This window comes from Bombus huntii, chromosome 8 (genome assembly GCF_024542735.1).
Source record: "Bombus huntii isolate Logan2020A chromosome 8, iyBomHunt1.1, whole genome shotgun sequence".
NCBI lineage: Eukaryota > Metazoa > Arthropoda > Insecta > Hymenoptera > Apidae > Bombus > Bombus huntii.
In genome coordinates this window covers 3,880,017-3,901,536 of record NC_066245.1, presented here as the reverse complement: position 1 = coordinate 3,901,536, position 21,520 = coordinate 3,880,017, and the positions used below count along the sequence as shown (strand labels likewise).

Sequence of the window (21,520 nt, the reverse complement as noted above, 5' to 3'; positions counted from 1 at the left end):
AGATAAGGCGGAAGAACTGACGGGCAGCAATCGCTTCGGACTTCGGTCGAACGAAGGGAACGGAAATTCTCACGAAATCGTACAAAAGCCTGTGTTCCAATTTGATTTAATTCGATGTGTTACCATCAATACTGCCTTCGTTACTGACTTTTGGAATATTGACGAATCCTCGTGAACAACTCTTTGCAAGAAATGTACATTTAAATACGTTTGTGTACACAAAGGACAACGAAACGAACGACATGTTATGTATAAATAAGACTGCGCTCGAACGGGAATCCACAGATCGTGACAGGATTCAGAAGTTGAAACGTGAAATGATCGCGAGAAAGGTGTCTGAGAGCACACAGGTACAATGTCCAGTATTCAAATAATTATACGTAAACTTTATTTCGTCAGATTTTTCATATTGTGTTAATGGTAAGTATGTATAAATATATACACGTATATGTATAATTCTTACGTGCCAGTTTCGTTTACGTTGTTACATTATGCGCTGTAATCGGATTAGTTCTTAAACCTAAGGAAAGGAGATTCGGCGAACGCAAGAAGAATAAATAGGGTGAGAAAATAGAAGAAAAACACTCGTTGCGTTCGTTGCATACTTTAGTCCCATTTTAAGTTAAGACAGTGAGAACCTAGGAGTCCTTGAAAGCCAGAAGGTCGCACTGTACTTTGGTTCTTCCTTTTTCTTTATTTTTCTGCCATCCGATGGAACTAAAATATAAGTCCTCGTTTAATTGAGAATCCGTACAACTTGTCGACAGGTCGAGACAAGGGTACATACGCGTTTGAACGCTATATCTTGTTAATGAAATTCCATGTACAAATATCGTGTAAAATATATGAATGATACGTAAGAAGAGGCTAAGTTTCGAAAAAAGTTAGAAAGAGACCATATATCGTGCACGTGGTGAGAAACGAATAATTTTAAATAAATATACAAACATTAAAGACGATTGTTCGAAGCGAAGTTGCTGAACGGACGAGTAGTAGCAAGTAAGAGCAAGTAAAGCGGCAAATATAACAGAGTTAACAGAAAAACTTTAGTTGTTCACATTGTGAGTATTGAAATATGTACTTTATTAAGGGATACACGCGCAATGTGACAAAGAATTCAAAGTGTTTCGATGTATACGGATAAGAAGATCCGTCTCTGTTCGGAAGATAAGATAAAAATAATTCGTTTCTTTCTTAGTAACTCTTTCGCGATTATATAAATACTATCGATAAGAAATACTTCTTAAGAAGGATTTTGGTCTTTCGATACACGTATGTACATATATAACCTGAGCTGAGAGAAAAATAAAAATGGAATGTATTTTTAAAACTTCTTTTTTAATAATAATATAACAATATTCGGTTAAATATTCATGAACATCAACATACAGTATTCTTATCTACGTTACAAATCGTTAAGAGAAAAACGAAGTCTTTTTTACGTCCAAGAGTACAAAACTGTAGCAAAAACCTAAATTCACTTTCCCCTCTCCGAGTGGATATCGTGAGGCTAACTTTCACACATCTAAACCGAACATATATATTTTACAAAACGCGTTTACAAAATGAATAGCGAACACGGGGGCAAACAAGACGTTAACTAAAGTTTTTCCTAAGTCACTCTGCGAACGGTCTTTACACCAGGGGATACAAAAAGGTATCTGAATGGCGACGGTGACAGTATCTTTTCTTTCCATTTCCGTTTGTCTCGTTTAGCGAGAACGACGAGAATCCCACCGACAAAAATAAATAAAGGAAAGCGCACTATATTAAATATTGTACATTTATCGTGACCGATGCAGTGTTGGATCAGGATTCGAGGGGCTGGATCGAGAGAAAATTCTCATTGTCTCTCTCGAGACTTTTTTCCTCGGGAAAAGAAAAAGAGACTGGGATGAAGAACGGTGTGAGCTCTTTCTTTTTTTACCTGGGGGGAGCGAGGGGGACAAATGTTACACTTGCGTCTCATTAATCTTTAATTAGATAATCAATTCACTAGTTACGAAATGTCATAATAAAAAGTAGTACTCTATAGTTGGTATTTCAATAATAATAGCGTAATAATAATAATTATATTCCATAGTTTTGTTTGCAATTATCGTCTATCGAATAATTAATTAATTAATTAACGTTTACTCCATCATGATATAACCGCGGCCTATATTGTGTTTGATAATATAAAAAGAAAAACAAATCGTATAATACATATATAGTATATATATTATATATATATAATACATATAATGTATATATATAATATATGTAATACATATATAATATATATAGTACATATATAATATATATATAGTGTTGTATCGTTCGCTTTTCGTTACAATAATAAATTGTCCACGAACGCCGACGTACCAACAGATCCGACGTGCAAATCGCTTCCGTTTCATTCGTTTCTTTCTTTTTCTTTTTTATCATCTACAGAAGTAATTTTTCGCGAATCTACAATCCAATCTCTTTCTCGATGTTCGAACACACTAAGACCCATTTTTACACTCGCAATTATGTGCTCGAACTATCTCCAGAAAGAGAAAACTCATTTTTCTTTATATCTGTGCACACGCACACACCCATCGTATATCGTATTTTTACGATTCGTTCGCAAATGAACGCCGATTCTTATCAATTGTGTCATCTTCGTTAGTAATTAATTATTAATAAAATCAAACGATAAAATGACTCGTGTAGATCGCGATCGTCGGATTGGTACACGATAGCGTTCGATTATCCGCTCTTAAAGAGTTTACTACCAAAAAAGGTATACCACTTTCAGATTTACAACACTGCCCTAAACACAGCCATACTAAGCCAAATACTTTTGGGTCTTCGTCGTTATTATTACTCTTCTTTTTACTAGTAAAATCGTTTACTTAAATCTACAGTTAATAACCATCCGCATTTCGTAGATTGTTATTTTTTGTTCTTTGTGTTACTTTGTTTCTTAATCTTTGCTTTTCGTTTTCATCTCATTTTTAGAAATTTCAGACGCACGACAGGATTTGTTTCTCAACCGATTTATAGTTGACCCGCTCGATTCAACTGCTATCACATAATTCTACATAATTATCTTTTTTCTCTTTCGTTTTGTCCTTTTATACGACGATCTTGGAAAGACGAATCTACGACGTTCTTTCTATAAAACTAGTCCGAGGGACGAAGGACGTAGAGAAAAACCGGTGGATAGAGGAAAGGGCGAGAAAGAGAATACATAACAAAAGGAATGTTTCGGAATCGATTGACGATTCACATTAACCGATTTATAAAGGAATTTAAAATAGTTTAAAAATAACAAAAAGCGATCTTTCGAGCTTGGAGCTTAATTGAGTGAAAGAAAACCGGTTGTCTTAAACGAACTATTCTCGTTAAACTTACCCCCGTCCAACCCTGCGATTAAAATTTTCAAGGCAAAGAACATTCGCCAATCGTTCGTTAGATTTTTTCTTTATTTTTATAAAAAAAAGAAAAATGCTTTTTGCCTCCTTTTATAACGAATTCAAAGGGTACCGATGTATATAAGACAAATGGAAATGTACGATGTTATATGTATGTAGATATATCTGATGATAAATGTATCAGAATGAGTCAAATACATTTTTCAAGAGGTAACGTGTCTCTCAAACGGGTCATGATTTCTCTGGCCTTTTGTTTCGAATCGGACCGCGCTTTCGTCGACGGAAACGCCACGTTTAAATATGAATCTTACACCGGTTGCATGTGCCATTAATGATTCTGATTATGATTAAATCGGTTATAGCTTGGTTACATGGTGGCTACATTGTACACCGTGTATTTAAAAAATATCCGACGATACGGACTTCCGAAGTACACCTTCACGCATCATTCGTTACCAGCTAGTCATTTAAATAGGTATCGAAGAAAAAAGAGAGAGGAAAAGTTACACTTATAGTTTACTATGATACAGCACTGGCATAGTCACATACTTCGGTATGTATGTGTACTTGTATCTGTATTTGTATTTCTTTTTCTCGGGTTTATCGTGCACAGAGATATCCTATTATAATTATAACGCGTGTGTGTGGATCCCTTTCTCGCTTTTTTCCCGAATATTAACACTATACTTATGTGTTTTGAATTTTTCTTTCATAATAATATTAATAGTAATAATGGTAATAATAAGAAGAATAATAAAAATAATATTATTAATAATAATAGTAGTAGTAGTAGAGTAATAATAGTAATGATAATAATTAAGAATCAATAATAATTATATATAATAGCAATAATAATAATAATAATAAATTCATAATAGACAGGGAAATTAATAATAATCGTTATTATTATCGTAATAATAGTATAGTATGTACAGAACGATTTTCATGCGAGGGTCCTTTACGTTTACGCTTCGTAGCTACATATTTTGATTGAACTGTACATGTTGGACCCTCGGTTTGAAAAACTCTTGTTGTCAAAATTAACACGATTTATAAATCCTCCCATTAGTAAGCTTGTGAATTTCTACTTTTTGGTTGCGACACCGTTAATCCGCGTTGTCTCGCCTGTCCTGTTATTAGGTTTCTTTCCCATAGACAATTTAGCAGATTATTTTGAAGGTTAATTTCAGAATGATCCATAAAATTTAATGGTGCTAAGGTTTCGGCACAACCTTCGGCAACCGTTGCGATCTCTTAATAACAAATTAACCTAAGTTAACATTACTTAACTTTCCACTAAATTCTTTTCTCCCTTCCTTACATACAATGTTGTTGATTTCTTTTTCGATATCTTTCCATTTTCATACAGTTCGTTTTCTTTTTTTTCTTGTTATATACTTTGCATCTTGTCACGATAATAATAATAGTGGTATATAATAACTGCATATAATCGCTACGCTAATAATATTTGAACTATTAATTATCAATTAACGTTAAGTATACACAACACATTTGTACGATTTCACTCAGCCTGCATGAGCAGCAGCGAGGGAAGGTGGTATAGATGAAAAAGTCATGTGTAAGGGGAATAAAAGTTTGGGCAGGGACATAGTGTGTGTTTCTTTTGTATATGTATGTATATTTACGGGGAGAAAGTATTAATAGTCTCTCTTGATTTCATGTGTGTATAGTTTCAAATTAATTGTTTCTCGTCGTTCCACTGGTTCGCAATTGGGGAGCCGAGGTTGAGATACGAGAATACAATAACGTAAGTTCAAGTGTCCATTGAGCCAGCTGCAGAATCTTCGCGGAGCATCTAAGCAGCACCACAACACGCTGTATCGCTCCTGCACCTTAACTCGGAGATAGAAAAAAGAAACACGCGTCATCCGGGATTAATTTGGTCGCACCAGTGGTACTCTGACCCGTCTCTGAACATCAGCACTTGGTCAGTGTACCGGACGTAAGTAGTTGTACCTGATCTCCACGAAGCTAGGAACGCAGAACGGATGGAAGTTACTCTCTCTGTTCTCATGACAGAGAGGTGGAACAGCGACCGTTCTTTCTAAAGGGTTGACATATGATGCAAGATCATCGTTCGCCCACTAACATAGTCACTTGTGTTAACCGACTTCACTAACAGTCACTACAATCCTTCGACAAATTTTGAAAGTTGATCTTGTGGCGTCATGGGCGTCACTTCACTCGAGTCTGTGCCACTAGTGGGCGGTGGAGCTGGAGATGGATGATGCGGCATGGTACCTGGGTGACCAGTCGGTGCACCAGTTCCACCACTCAGCTGCGAAAGCATCATTTCACTTGGCCCACCGAGTTCATGAGCCGGTGAATGTGTTGGTGTACCATGAGGTGGATGATGATGGGGTGATGGCACCGGTCCTGATCGAGGAGAAGGAACTGGCTGATTACGTGGAGAGGGAACCGGTCGTGGGGAAGGATTTGGTTGAGGAGAACGAATTGGCGGTGGAGATCGAACGGACTGCATTAATTGTTGCTGTACAGAAATCCCTGGAGGCCCCATCACACCTTGCGGAGAAGGTACCGGAGGTGGTGTTGGTTTTAAGCCAGGTTGACCGTATCCTTGTTCGCTAAAGCCACCATAACCTGGAGAAGAATACGCGGAATCGTGGCAAACGTTAGACCACGAACCAAGCGGCTCGACGAATCTCGTTTTCTCCAGAATTAAATAATTCTTACCGAGAAGGGGCGGCCTTATAGGTCGCTGTTGGCCATAAGGCGGTGCTGGTGGTTGTGTAAATTGTTGTTGTTGTTGCTGCTGCTGTTGCTGCTGCTGCTGTGGGTGTTGTTGCTGCTGCGACGGGTGCTGGTGCCTTTGCAATACCAGCATTTGCTGTTTATACCACTGTGGTGGTTGCTGTTGAACAGGTTGTTGCTGCTGCTGCTGCTGTTGTTGTTGTTGATTTAGCATTGCCTGTATTTGCATTCTGCCTTGCTGTTGTTGCTGTTGTTGGTGCTGCTGCTGCTGCTGATGCTGTTGCTGCTGCTGCTGCTGCTGAGACATTATATGTTGCAGAGCAGGTTGTTGCTGCGGCTGATTAGGACCCAAAGGTCCGCCCACTCCTCCACCATATTGACCACTTTGTTGTTGATTTAGAGCAAGTGCCTATTAATTTAAAAAATTATATGGTGATAGAAATTATTAAAATCAAAAATGTCAGCAGACAAATAATATAGAAGAAATTAATCGTCATACCCGTTGTTTGATAAAAGCAGCCATAATCGGTGGATTGCTTTTGAGTATTTGAAGTATTTGGTTTTGCTGTTCAGGAGTATGGGGATTCTTAAGAGTTTGCATAAGTTGCTGCAATACATGCTTGTGCATGTTGCTTTGAGTTTGAGGACCAACTTGATTAACAGGACCACCAAGAACTCCAGCTTGTCTAGGCATCTGTCCTCCCATAGCTATTGCTGGCTGCCCTTGATGTTGTTGCTGCTGTTGCATTAACTGTTGCGGCGTTTGCTGTCTCAAACCAGGATTCTGTTGCATCAGTGCACTTGGCTGATACCTACTGTAAATAAAGATGTAGCTTTAATACCTCTTTTTATGATACATATCTGTGTACGGTATTTTAATTATTATATTCAATAGCTCACCTTGCTGTCCATTGATCCATTGGAATAAGATGCGTACCGCCAGGATTTGGCATTTGTACAGGCATTGGCCGTTGCATTGGAGGTGGTGGCATTACGCCACCCGTTTGTCCTCCAACGCCAACTCCAGCACCAACTCCACCACCTGGCGTTACTTTACCATAACCATGCGGTACTTGTTGCCGTGCAGCTTCTTCCTGTACTTGCTTAACAACTTGGAGAACGTGAGCAGGTGGTGTTTGAGTTCCAGGTTTCAACCCTATTCCAGGTTGATGTGGCGAAGGTAAATTGGTAGGACTGACACCTGGTTTCATAGCAACACCTGTGGTCATAGTAACATTTGAACTCTGTTGTCCGGATTGCATCGCTCCCACTGGACCTGTGGGTCTGCTATTCATCGCAGCCATTCGTCTCCTGAAACAGATTAAAAAGAAAGATAAACACCTAGTTATCTTTGGAAATTATTACTCTAACGTTGTTGTTGTTGTTGTTGTTGTTGTTATTATTACTACTACTACTACTACTACTACTGAGGTATTTACCTTAACAACTGCGCTTGTTGTAGCCGCTGTTGAAGCTGTTGTTGTTTCAGCTTATGTTTGATGTTCGAACAGAATGGAACAAGACATTTAGTCTCTTGGCAGTGTTTAGCATGATAACAGCACAACGCTATCAATTGTTTACAGATTGGACAGCCACCGTTCGTCTTTCGTTTGCAAACTTTAGTATGCGTTACTACTCTCTTCATCTTTTGACAACTTGTTAAACGACAGTTAGCATCTCTACATTGACACGCGTGCACCAACGATTGAATACATCTTTGAATTGAAAGTTTACGCGCTTCCTATTATAAAATAAAAGTATTTATTATAAATATTCATAGCAAAATTATTGATATATTCAGTTAATAAAAATATATTTTTACCTGTGGATTAGCTTGTTTAGCATCGGCCGGCGATGAACCATCATCCAAATCTAAACCAAGTTTTTCCATATGATGAGGATGGCCGTCTTTTTCTTTACAGCTTATACACAGATCAAAATCCTAGCATAATAAATAATAACATTAGATTGTTTAAAAATAGGACGAAACATATTTACAGATGATTGTTTTAATACTTACATCACAAACCGTACAATGATATCTTGTTTCTACATGGCTCTTACAATTATTGCAAGTATAAACAAACTTGTCTTGACCTTGGTTATGCAATTCGTATAGCATAGACATAGAACTAAATTTCGCGCGCCTTAAGGAAGAGAATTCATAATGTCTTTCTCTAGCCATTGTAAGAAAAGCATCGCGGCCATCCATAAGGTCACAATTAATAACTGGATCAGGATCTTGAATAGGCTAAAACGTGCATTATTTTCGAACGTAAGAATACTATTCGATTATTAAAAAAAATAATAAATATAAATTAATCCTAAATACTTACTGCTAAACTGGCTGCACTTTGAGCACTATGCAACCTAATAACAAAGAATACTTCTTTATGTTTCTCCATAGTGGCAAAAATTTTCGCTGAAAGATCATTTCCTGTTTGTGGGGTATTAGATTTTTTACTATTTTTTCTTTGATTTGCCTTAGATTTATTGGATTTCTTAGCTTTCTTTTGCCCTTTCTTTTTGCCGTCTGGCCCTGTTTCAGAATCCTCTGACAATGAGAAAATCTGTAACAAAAAGTTGTATAGACCATGATTAGTTCTTTGTTATCTACTATCTCCAATAATACATCACTAAACTGTACTTACTGCATTAGCAGCGGCAGCTTCCGCAGCTTCCGCTTGTTTACGTTTCTCTTCTTCTTCTTGATCTAATTCTTTGATACTTTCTTCTAAAACATTCGGCCAGAAATCACCTTCAAAATACGGTAAGTCAGCTGCAGATGTAAGTTTATCTTCCATCGCTTGTTTTAAAATGTCCTGAAATTAATAAATAAAAAAAATTAACCTCCAATTTTTATCATTTTTAAATTGTAAACAGAAACATTTAACTCTAATTGTAGTCTGCTAATCCTATGTTTAAATTTATAAGTTCAATGTAAACATTAGCTTCTGCAGACATTAATTTTAGTCTCTTCTGACACCCAAGAATGACAATTAATTCTCAGGAAACACGTAAGACTGTATAAGATGTGTTCAGATTAGTTATGTGTTAATACTAACTTTGTAATCGAGCACGATCCTTTCAACCATGCCTTTGTCTAGCATTTTCTTATACCATTCTTGTAATCTTTTAGGCTTTGGAATCTTTTGTTCTTGCGGATGGCAGTGGAAAATGTAATCATCACCTTCGGAAGGAGGACAAGCCCAAATATGAGCCATTGTATATCTATACAAAAAAAAAAGTTTGTAATAAACGTATTAATACTGCAAATTTCAATTTCAATGAACAAAGTTCAATTTACCCTAATTGTTTTGCATAATCCAAGTATCCAAGGAGAATTTCGTGATATACTGCTGTTCGGAACTGTCTAGGCCGGAAAAAGTGTACAGAATCCAAATACGCAATATAAACTCTTCGAGTATTAGGTGGTGTACATTCACTACCATATTCTTGCACATGCATGCCAAAGAAACATACATCAGTTCCGTCAACTTCTTCAAATGCAAACAAAGCTTTTGCTCTATACGGAAATTCTCCAGGCATTTCACCATTTTCCACAAATCGACTTCTCATTCCTGGCTTCACTTCGACAACTTTATCACTGGATGCTACAACTCTAATTGCAACTTCTCCAGCACCAGCTTCTTTTTTCTTTAAGAAGTTGTTCACACGTGTTTCGATATAGGTACCTAATTTAGTAACTGGTAAACGTTTAGCATTAAATTTATTTTCTTTACGTTTTTGACCTTTTTTCTTCAAGCAATTATCACAAGTAAATCTACAAGAAAAAGTCTAGTTATAAGAACTACACTATTTATATTTATTTCATAAGAAAATGTTTTACTTACCCTAAAGGCCAAATTGATTCCATGTGAAGCACACATATCTGATGTACCTTTCTACCGCAATCTGTACATACAACAAAAGGCTCCAATTCCAAATGATCGTTCTTCATTTCCTGGAACTGTTCCTTTTTAATGGCACTGTAATAAAATATAATAATTTAATTTTATGTATGTATATATAATACAGATATGTATTATATATGTATATATATGTCGGAGATAAGAGGACACCAGTGCCTTCCCTCTGAAACCTCGGGAAAATCCATAAAAACATTGTAATTAAACGATTTACCGTCATTCTACCCAATTGTATTTGTTTGAGACTTGTGACAATGAGCTTGGGCTCAAGGCGACAATTAGTCGCCAAACGTGGCCGCGGTCAACGGGACGAACTCTCCATCTAACAAAGGCATTGAGTAACCCTATAGCTCTCCTTAAAAGAAATATTTGTAGCGACACGTGACAGTAAACATTCCAACAGTTTCTGTCCCGTAGCTCGCCACACGCAGGTCCTATTCTCCGGGCAGGATGTTTACCAGATGCCGACGCGTCTCCGCAGTACGTGATCGGCTAGCCCGAGAACCGTTATAAACACTAATATCTAGTTACCTAAAATCCCTCAACAGATACACAGTCTTTGTCCCAGTTACAGGAAGACAGGAGAGACCTATTTTTCCACGTACGATGTCTCCCACTAGCAACACTCCCTCAAGGACGGCTAGCATCCTTTTCTAACTACCGATATGGAGATTGGCCAATTAGCAGCAACGTCAATTTCCCTTACTTTCCGAACGTAGAATGTCCCCGACGAATCCGATGATCTCGTGTCCTTAGACACACCCCGTCATAGTTTTCCTCTGGGGTATCACCGGGACGGAAAGTCATTCTCGCTTGCGGTCTCATCGACAAAAAGATTAACGCCTTACGGTCAGCGAATATTAACACAGAATCCGACTTAGATTTTTGCGAGTGCGTACGACTACCGTCCCGTTGTCCGCGAATTCGTTATTGAACCTAGGATCATTGTCATTAGTTTCTCGAGTATCTAATTACCACGGTTACTTGTCCGGTTCTATGGTAATCGTACTTGCACTAGCTAATGTCTTCTCTATTGCATAACGACGACGTGTAATCCAAACGAAGATTCGCTTCACGCCCCTAACCCTAATTCTAATGTAAACCCGACATATATATATATATAACAAATATTGATGATATATTTATTTCAAAACTTACGTTTGTGGTTGCGTTGGATCATCTCCTAACGTCACAGTATCACCAGGAATGTCGTTGAAACATTTCTGACAGAAGGTGTATCTGTCGGAAACAAGACCATATGCCTTTAGACTACTGTTCCAACCAATAGTGTTTAGATCCAAATTTCAATTCGTCAATGTCATGCGTGCATCATACGAAGATCAATTTTTTCACGCCCCAATCGATGTATCCAAATGTCGAGTATCCAATTTTGATAAATATTTGTTTGTATTTGCAATTATACACATGCAAGTAGTGTTTTGCCAATTGTAATATGTTTGGATCCATTTCATTATATTTTTAAATTGTAGGAAGTCATCATTTCATTTAATGAACATATTTTTTTCATTATTTTTCATTTATCACAAATACAATTTGTTTTACATTTATTTATGTTTTCATTTTAAATGTCAGGTATCCAATTTCAATCGTCCAATTTCCAAGTATCAATTTTCGTGGCATGAAGTAGTAGAGTCAGAAAGAAGCAAGGGGCGCGGGCAACACAAGAAGCAAGCAGCAAACAAGGATTTGTGTGTGCGTGCGCAACCCATGGGTAGAGCGAAGGTAACATACAAAGAAGAGAAGAGTGCCATAGTTAGACACCATATAATATATACATAAATTACTTAGTTGCATATACTGAAGAGTATTTAACAAATGACTTCCTTCGGTTAAAAATTCCTTTGTACATTTTATATTATTTATAAAGCAAAATATATATTTAAAAAGCATCTAATTTTAAGGATGACTATAGAAAGCTTTATATCCCTTAAGTATATGCGTAATAAAATTTCAACTTCATATGTGCGAACGTTACGAAACAATGCATTCATTGACAAATGTTTCATAATTGTAATAAAAAACGTAAAAAAAGAAACATGTTGGTCAGGAGACTGGCCTGTATCGACTGATATAACCGAAACAGGTTAATTGGCCTGCCAAGTTAATCTGGCGTATCCGATTATAGAACATTTTTCTATAAATAAAAATGTACCATGAAAGTCGAATGCGCCTAAAGGCAACTTGAACTTCGAAAACTTAACAGGTATAGCTAATGTCAGTAATCTTTGAAGACAGCTGGGAGCAACAGAAGTCATTAACAAGATATCTAATTATCTAAGTAAAGAAATTACTAAAGGGCAAGATGGAGATAAAACCTACTAACATATTCCCTTCATGCAGAGAGAGACTATTTTTTCAATTATTAAATGAATTTTCTTGTTTTACATAGTTATTTGACTAAAACTTTTCCATATTACTGACCTATTTTGATAGGAGTAGTACTTTGCATCTCTTGGTATTGTACAAAGCTGCTTTCCATAACAACATAGTACTTGTGGATTGAATGTGTATTTTCTTCCACAGCAATATCCCAAGGCTTGCATTACAGGATCTATTTCTTGCTCAAAGACTTCAGAAAGCTAAAATCAATGAAAAAATTTGTAATTTGAAAGTCATTATTGATATCAGTACACACTGATTGGATGATTCAGAAATAAACATACCTTTGTACAATATCTGTAAACACGTGATGTTTTACGATTGTAAAGCCATGCATTATCAAACATCATCCATACGTCATCCACATATTCCCACGGATCACTGTATTGCCCTGTATCTAATTTTCTTTTGATCGTTGAAAGATCCATCGGCTTTTTAACAATATCAAAGTAATCAGGAATTCCCAATGCTTGAGGATCGACGGGTTGTCTAAATGGTATAGACTCTGGATCTTGGCGATAAAGTTTTTCTAATGTTGGCATTAATGCTTGCCGCAACTCATCTGGTTTGAATAAACACAACCGTTTCTTATCAGTTGACGTTCCGCTTGGTTGTATCGGTTCAGGAACTAATGGTTTAATATCTGGCGTTGTTGTGTCTTGACTGGATATTGGTGTTACAGGTTCTTCCTTAATACTAATAGGTTCTTCTTTTACAATACTCTCGCTGGATCCTTCCTCCATTGGTTCTGTTTTGATTTCAGTTTTAATAGACACCTCATTATTGACACTTTTACCTCCATCCATTCTGTGATTCTCAGAACCATCTTCTGTTTTAATTTCCATTTTCATACTTTCTTCCTTAATAGAATCCAATTTTCCCTTATTGTTATTCATTGGTGGACTAGGAGAATTATCACGATCTAAAGCGGCTGTAATAGCCGCCATTTGCGAAGACATGGACGAAGTTCTCGGTGCATTTAATGCAGCCCTCTCCTGAGATGTCATGCCTTTTCCAAGACTTGCAAGGCCGGCAGGAGATGGTGTAGTAGCAGGATGAGGTGGTGTTTGATTGGCGGAAGAAACTGTCTGATTTGGAGTCATTAATGAAGGAACTAGTGGCGTATTAGGTGTGGAAGTTGTAGATTGAGGTCCATTTGTCGTCGTTGCTGGGCTGGGACTAGGACCACTAGAAGCAGGAGGTGGTATCGTTTGTGGAGTTGATGTACTGATGCCATTATCGTTAGGTGTTGAAACCGAAAGAGGCCGACTATTGTTGAATTGATTTTGCTGTTGATTGTTTTGTTGTTGCATACTGCTAAATGGTGACGGCGTTTGCGGCATTGAGGTTGTCGTAGCGTTTTGATTCGAAGTACTTGTTGGTTGTTGCGGCTGTGACTGACTTGATTGTTGTTGAGGCTGAGGTTGTGATGGCGGCTGCTGCTGTTGCTGCTGCTGATGTTGGTGCGCAATTGCTGCTTGAGCTTGCGCTAATCTAACTTTCATAATATCAGAATATTGATGTTGATTCTGTACAGGCGAACTGTTAGGTAAACCGGAAGTACCATTTGAGGTTGGGAATTGACTAGTTGTTGCAGACGTAGTAGTTGTTGTTAAACTTGATTGTGACATTTGTGGTTGTCCAAAAGGACTGAGACCAGGATTTGAAACGACGTTGGGATTAGAAGTTGATTGTCCATTTGGACTAGGACCAGGTGGGCCAACCAAAATTCCTGACTGCTGCTGCTGCTGTTGTTGTTGTTGCTGCTGCTGTTGCATTTGTTGCTGAACTTGAACTTGAGCCTGAGCTTGAGCTTGAGCCTGAGCCTGAGCCTGAGCCTGGGCCTGTGCTTGAGCCTGAGCTTGAACATTAGTTTGGGACTGAACCTGTACTTGTTGCGTTTGTTGTTGTTGCGGAAACTGCATTCTATTGTGCGGAATACCCATTGCAGGTAAATTTCCAAGCGTCATACTTGGCGAATGACTACGCAAACTAGGAGTAACTGTTCCAACTGGTCGTGATGGTGGAACGGTACCAACACCTGGGGGAGCACATGGCCTTAAACCTGAGCCAGATGTTCCTGCAGGTTGTGGTTGTTGTTGCTGCTGAGCTTGTAACTGTTGTTGTTGTTGTTCTTTCCGCTTTTGTCGTTTTTCCTCTAATTCTTTTTGAATTTTGTATATTTTTTCGGCAAGCAAATGATAATATTCTGATCTTGAATTGGCCATTTCATACATGTCGCCTTCAACTTTCCTTGCATATGCAACAAGATTATGCATTCTTTTATCGAGCATAGCTTGTGGATCGGGAGTTGGAAATATTGCTTGAACCAATTTATGAACGAGATGATTTCTAAGATCTGGTGTTACAGTTTGATGCCAATCCTTTGATTCCTGCACCGATGTTGCTGTTACTTGACTTGGTTGAAGTCCAGCTGGAAGCTGAAGATTAGCTAACCTATTTTCACTTGGAACACTAAGTTGTCCTGAATCATTCAAACCAAACAGTTGCTGCATATTAACAGATTGTTGTATATTAGCGGCAGTCGCTGCAGCAGCAGGCGTGGGACCACTGGTAGGTGCTGCTTGATTACCAGCAACTCCGACTGTATTAGGATCAGAATTTAAAGGGAGAGAAACATTTGGAGCAACAACTTGTTGCCCAGCGCCAACTACAGATTGACCGGGTGCATTCTGAGTTGGAGGTTGAGCTAATCTAACGTTTCCAATCGCGCCGGGTGCTCCTTGCATGCTTGGTGTTGGCATTCTTCTAGTTACACATTGAGCAACCAAACCACCAGTTGTTGTAGTAGGACATGGAATACCCAACGCATCATATGCTCTTCTCATTTCTGTTTGACTCGGATTTGGTTGACTATTTGGTTGTGTCGTAGATGCTGCAGCAGCATTTGTTGTTTTATTTTTGTTTGCTTGTTTTAAAGGTAAACACACAGGACAATCGTTTCGATTGCAGTGTTTCCAGTGACTAATAATTTGTCTCGAAGAGCTACAGTGTGGCACTGTACAGTTTTTCCCTGCTTGACAAGCAGTCATGTGAGTCAATACATTTTTCATAGTTTTACAGTCTGGCAACGAACATTGCCAAACTTCACCGTTTGCTTGACTTTCGCGTCGTTGACACTTATGCGCATGAAGTAGAAGAACTAGTTGTTGCTGAATAAGTTTGCGTTTTTCTGGATCAGCAGTTGATTTTGTAGCACCTAGTAACATGAATATTACATAGTTAAATTTCGTTAATGAAATAAATTTACTTAAAAATAGAAACGAATAATTACCAGCTGGAGCACCAGTACCGGGTATTTGCCCCTGAGTAGCTTGTTGTGGTCCAGGTTGACCTCCACTTGGTGCACCAGACTGAGGTTGAGCTGGACTTGGAGCAGGTGGTTGAGCTTGTTGCGCCATGCCACCTTCTTGACCACCCACAACATTTGTGGAGCCAATAGGACCTGCGGTTCCTCCAAATCTACTACCTTGCATGGCAGTCATGTTTGTTCCCACTCCTTTTGGTTGTGGTGTAACAACTCCAACAGGACTGTTAGTACATACAGTAACACCAGGCCCCTGTCCACTAGCTGGAGATCCTGATTAAGAATTGTATATTTAAATATATCTTAAAACTCACCAACTACATATACAACTGCCATAATTACCATAACCATAAGGACTTGATGCACTTATTTGCCCCATATTTGGCATATTTGTCATATTTGGGGGTGCCTGGATTCTTGGACCTCCCTGACCAGGACCTACGATACCAACTTGATGTACTTGTTGATGTGGACTTTGACCCCTTGCTGGTCCAACCATATGAGCTTGTTGCTGTTGTTGCATTGCTACAGCTCTAGTATTCATTATTCCAGGTCCATTTTGCATTTGAGCAACACCATGTGGCCCACTAGGATGATGAATTCCTCCTTGTGTATTAGGGGCCATCATAGTTACCTAAACCATAGAATGTTTAGATTGTATATTCTATATGATATACTGTTTTCATATATATATTGATCTCACTATAACTCACAGTGTTTAAAGGTTGCTTATTCAAACTGTTGGTTACAATTAAACTTCCACCTGCCATTCCACCCATATTGTTATTTCCACTGGCACTACTGGTCATAACAAGAGCAGAATTTATTCCACCTGGCATTGACATGGTAGGATTACTTCCAGCCATGCTCATTGACGATTGAAGGCCTCCCATCGAATTTGCAATGGACATTTGATTATTTGCCAAGGAACTGGCTATACTACTTGGTAAATTTCCCAGACTCACGACCATTTGTGGATCAACTACTTTAGAGACAGAAACATTTGGTGGAGATTGCATATTTGGACTTTTATTACCCAAAGTTCCAGCAGCCATTGCTAGAGAATTTGCAACCAAATTTTTATTGCCCTGTTTCAAGAAAGATCAAAATTAAGCAGTGTTTCTTGTATATATATACATAATATTCATAACATATAATTTATATATACGAACTTGTTGTTGTATTAGATGATGTGAAAGTTGTTGTTGCTGTACATGTTGTCTAAGTTCTGAATCAAGCGCACCATTTTGCTGCCCTGGGCCTGGACCTGTTGCTGGTGGCTTAGCACTTTCAGTTGCAGAACCCCAAGATCCCGATGACAACAGATCATCAGGTAGATCATTTTCAAGATCAAACATATCTGTGTTTGTTATATAATCTGAGAATAAAAATTTGCATTAGTAACGGCATTATGATATGTATGTTGCTGTAAAAGATACTGGTTACTACAAAAGTAATATATCTAAGTGTAGCCACTGAACCATGATATCAAGCATGTTGTATATCAAAACTGAAGATTTTCTTTAGGCTACAGAATTCATAGAAGAGTTCGATATCACAACTGAATAATTACTTCTCTAGATAACCAGTTTAGAAAATTATTGTCAGATTATGATATTAAATGTAACATATACCATAGAGACCAAAAAACCATTAGTAAATGATATAAAGATAAGATTCAGCACCGTCACCATAGCTTCTATCTAAAGATTTAATAGTAAAATCTTCGTACTACCATATAATGTAGTTGCTTGTTGTATAATATACCTGCATGTAAGTATACATGCACATATATGCATACATGAATACATTTTATGACATTTATGTACATATCACATTTTAAATTGCAGAAGCTTGTATTTGTTCAAATTATACTAGCCTACAGTGTTTGAAAAATACATTTGTCATATAAAAATATCTCTTTAACTTACTTGACTATCCATGATTGACCATACAACAACGGAGAAAAAAGGGGTCAAATGCAAATTTAAACGAAAAATAGAAAAAGAAAATAAAACAAAAAGATTCTACACAAACTACTGTAAATATAAACAAACAAATACATAAATAAATAAGACATGAGACATACACTGTGTGAGCATAACTTAAAGGAGTTTATACTACAGCAGAATAAAAATTTCTTCACAATAAAGACGTGCTAAACTACAAAAGCAGCAAAGCTACTGATGGCAAACTTTAGAGTAGACAGTCATGCGAAGAAATCATAGTCACTCTAAAGAATATTTACAACTGTTTGTAAACGGAATGTTTTTTAATGTTGTAACATTAAAAAAAAGTTTCTGAAACTCTTACAAATAATATAAATCAGTTTATTTCAATTATGATATCAATTACCTACAAAGTATAAAAACGATTATGTACAAAACATCATAGTTACCTACCTAACAACCTAGTTCAACTTTATCTCATTGAAGATATAATCGCATTTTATTTAAAAATTTATACACAATATTTAATACAGTTTCATCCTAATATAAAGTTTTAGAGCTCTGTACATGTGTGTCGCATGTCCATATTACATTACCACTCAATGCTTGAAGCTCACAGCATATCTATTTATATTTTTTTTATTACATATTAAATTAAAACATTTTTTCCTATAGTACTTAGAGTGATCCAATTTTTCTCCAGTATCATATAAAAGAAACAAATCTTTCTCAATTATAAGGCAATATATTACATTTATTTGTTCTTATATTCTATCATATAAGTAAAACAATATAATCCTCATGTTCATTGTGGGTTTTACAAATAACGACAATAAATCAACTTTATTGAACCATAGTGACAATATGCCAAAACTATATACATTTCTTTTATAATATAAAAATTACGAATTATTTTAGCAATAAATTATGACATAAATTGGAAGTAATTAAATGATTTTACAACTTTATGATACTAATAAATGAGATGAATGGACAGATAAACAAATTCTGTAGTGCTGGACTTAATGTTTTTGAACTTTTTGCTGGGTTTTGTAATAATATTTACTTCTTTTCTGGATGGTATGGTTGTTCCAATGTGGCTGCAGCTGATGCTGTTGCAGATGAAGCTGCTGTTGTGGCGGGCCCTGCATTTGTTGCATGTTACCACTGCCACCTCCCCCGTAGTTTGTATAAGCATGGTGCATCATTAGAGGCGCCATACCCACTACATATATCACAGTTTTTATTTCAGACTGTGGAAAAACTGTCTATGCTTTCTGGATCACAGTTTTTAAGCAGCAGAAATAGTCTAAATTTTCCTTCAAATGCAACTAATTGGTATAGATGAATTAATATCTATAATCCTGAAAAAGAAAGACTATGTCTGCCACTTTGTGTAACCTGACTAAATCTCGTGATTGATACATCAAGTATTTAAGTGACACAGTCATCACCAAATCGATATGGGATTATATGAAATATTATTGAGTTCAGAAACTGTTAAGGTGATCAGGTAGCACTTAAAGAAAATAAGAATCAAGAGATGGTTAGCGCATCAATCATGCCAGCATGTCTTTTTTTAATAATTATTCAAACTTCCATGCATTTGCCATGCACTACAAAAATAAAATGAGAACTAAATTTAAAGACAACTAAAAAATTTACAATATACTATTATTTTGTTTAGGTTAAATTTAAATAATAGAAAGAACGTGCAACAAGACAGAAGTTACAGATTATTTAGTACAAACAATTTTTTTTTAAACACGGAATATTTCTATAACCTCTGAGCAAAATTTATACACTGCATCCAAATTGCCCGAACTTCCAACAACCAATAATTTGAAACTTTCTAATAATTTATTTTTTATTAAGAATAACTATATATAATGATTTATTAATATCAAAATATGTAAAAACATTGTAAGATAAAAACTCAACCCAAAACATTCATTAATGCCAATACTGTAACAATTGAAAATATTTCTTAAATATCTCTGTTTCCTGACATGAGTTACCATATAAATTCATACGAATAAATACAATTTCGTAGAACAATTTAAAATAATTTATCGAATCAATAATAACACGTTAGACAATTGATAAAGTAATCAATTTCCGCAATAGCATTTCTTGAATAATTTAGGTTAGTTTACAAACAGTTAACTAATAACAAAATAGAGATTTTGATCGTTACATACGACGACAAAACAAAAAAAAATTACACAATTTTAGAATAATCCGAATAGAGGGTCCTGTCAAAGAGTAATAATGTAACACTTGTAACATGAAACGATAATAACCAGCTACAACCACAGCACTTTCCTGAAAGTTCAAAACCTATACAAAAATGTTGTGGAAAGAAAAAAAGAAAGAGAGAGAAAAAGAGAGAGAGAAAGAGAGAGAGAGACTGTCTATCAGACACATTGTTTTCGATAAAGGTAAATGATACGAAGACAATAACAAAAGGGTGCATTTCTTGAAAAACGAAGGCATCGAGACATGTGGGCAATTTTGCTCAAAGGTTGCATCCGTCAACGAATTGACAGTATGCCTCTGATAAATCGAAGAGCATATATTTCTTAATATAATAAGAAAGATATATGCTTGTGGTATCATGTAATTAGAAAAACGGCGTATGTGCTACTTGCGACGTTTCATCCCCGAAAGGTTAGTCGCGATAGCGACTCTATTGCGAAGAAAGTTCACCGTGATGAAAATGAAAGAACTTACCCGCGGAATCCGAAGTCCCCTGGAAAGGATCTCCGAGCTTCGGCCGCTTATTCGGTGGCCCGTCCACCAGGTGGTCGGCCATGGTTTCTTTTCAGGGTTAATTATTTCTTGTGTTTCAGGCTGTTTACTCCTGGTAGCAAGTAAGCGGCGGCGGCAGCAAGTCAGGACGACCGCACGCACGCACGCACGCACGCACGCAGCCAGGCACGCACGCAGGCACGTATACACGGGTATACACACACGAACGAAACGCTGCACTACGCCACTAGAAGATCGGTACTAGTGCTGATGATGCTATTACTGCTGCTGCTGATGCTATTGCTGCTTCCTCCTCTTCGGCGAAGCCGCGAAAATTCACCAAGCTCTTAGCGTATTCACAAGCATGACAATAACAATGAAAACCGCGGCGCGTGGAGCGTCCCCGAGCACGCTTTGGTACACGATCAACCATTGGGCATCGTCGGGGGTACGTCGAACCCCGCGCTCAAAGCCCACACACACAGTAAATTTTTCAATGGGCGCACAGGCCACTCGCACGACGACGGGACAGGCCGAGAAGTTAGTTAGACTATCGGTATCACAATATTGAAGATCACCACTTCGACTTAAATGCACACCACTACCAAACGAGTTCTCACGTTATATTCGGTTTAGTCGGTCGCACACGACTCGTCAAACACTCGAGTGTGGCGAACTGGCTGCGCGCACGGCGCTAGCTCGCAGCAACGATATCGCTCTCGAGGCCCGCTGGCACCATCTTTCTCTCCTCTTCTCTCGCCTTGGCACACTGCGACACGGGGCGCGCGAATGATCACCGCGGACGCAGCTCGCTTTCCCCACACATTCGAGGCAATCACGGACGCCAGGAGGCGAAGACGATGAAATGAGTCGGTTCCGGGGCGGCCACCGCGCGCCACAGAAATTCGCTCGGGAAAAGCGATCGCGAGAGTTCCGCACCGCACGAGTATCGGCTAACGTAAAATGGCGGCTGCTGTTGACGAGAAGTTTTTCTACGCTTGTCAGAAAATGTCCGACTGGTTCCGTATA

At 37.7% G+C, this 21,520-nt stretch overlaps 1 protein-coding gene across 6 annotated transcripts; it reads right to left on the bottom strand.

The window, feature by feature from the left end:
• Positions 1-365: 365 nt before the first annotated feature.
• Positions 366-21,486, bottom strand: LOC126868179 (histone lysine acetyltransferase CREBBP). Of its 6 annotated transcripts, none has more exons than XM_050623381.1 (21): positions 20,474-21,480; positions 18,807-18,965; positions 16,964-17,169; positions 16,505-16,879; positions 16,134-16,425; positions 15,759-16,064; positions 12,748-15,683; positions 12,506-12,663; positions 11,222-11,335; positions 9,989-10,123; positions 9,442-9,918; positions 9,200-9,365; positions 8,786-8,956; positions 8,471-8,704; positions 8,155-8,385; positions 7,957-8,076; positions 7,574-7,875; positions 7,035-7,445; positions 6,634-6,949; positions 6,117-6,543; positions 366-6,023 (listed from the first exon to the last, which is right to left on the bottom strand). In XM_050623381.1, exons 1-21 carry the CDS (start codon positions 20,553-20,555, stop codon positions 5,548-5,550), a joined length of 8,094 nt encoding a protein of 2,697 aa, XP_050479338.1. In that variant the 5' UTR covers positions 20,556-21,480; the 3' UTR covers positions 366-5,547. The 6 variants fall into 6 exon arrangements, with proteins under 6 accessions (XP_050479338.1, XP_050479336.1, XP_050479334.1 ...); XM_050623379.1 differs by having other exon boundaries at positions 11,222-11,302; XM_050623377.1 differs by having other exon boundaries at positions 366-6,543; positions 20,474-21,486.
• Positions 21,487-21,520: the final 34 nt, after the last annotated feature.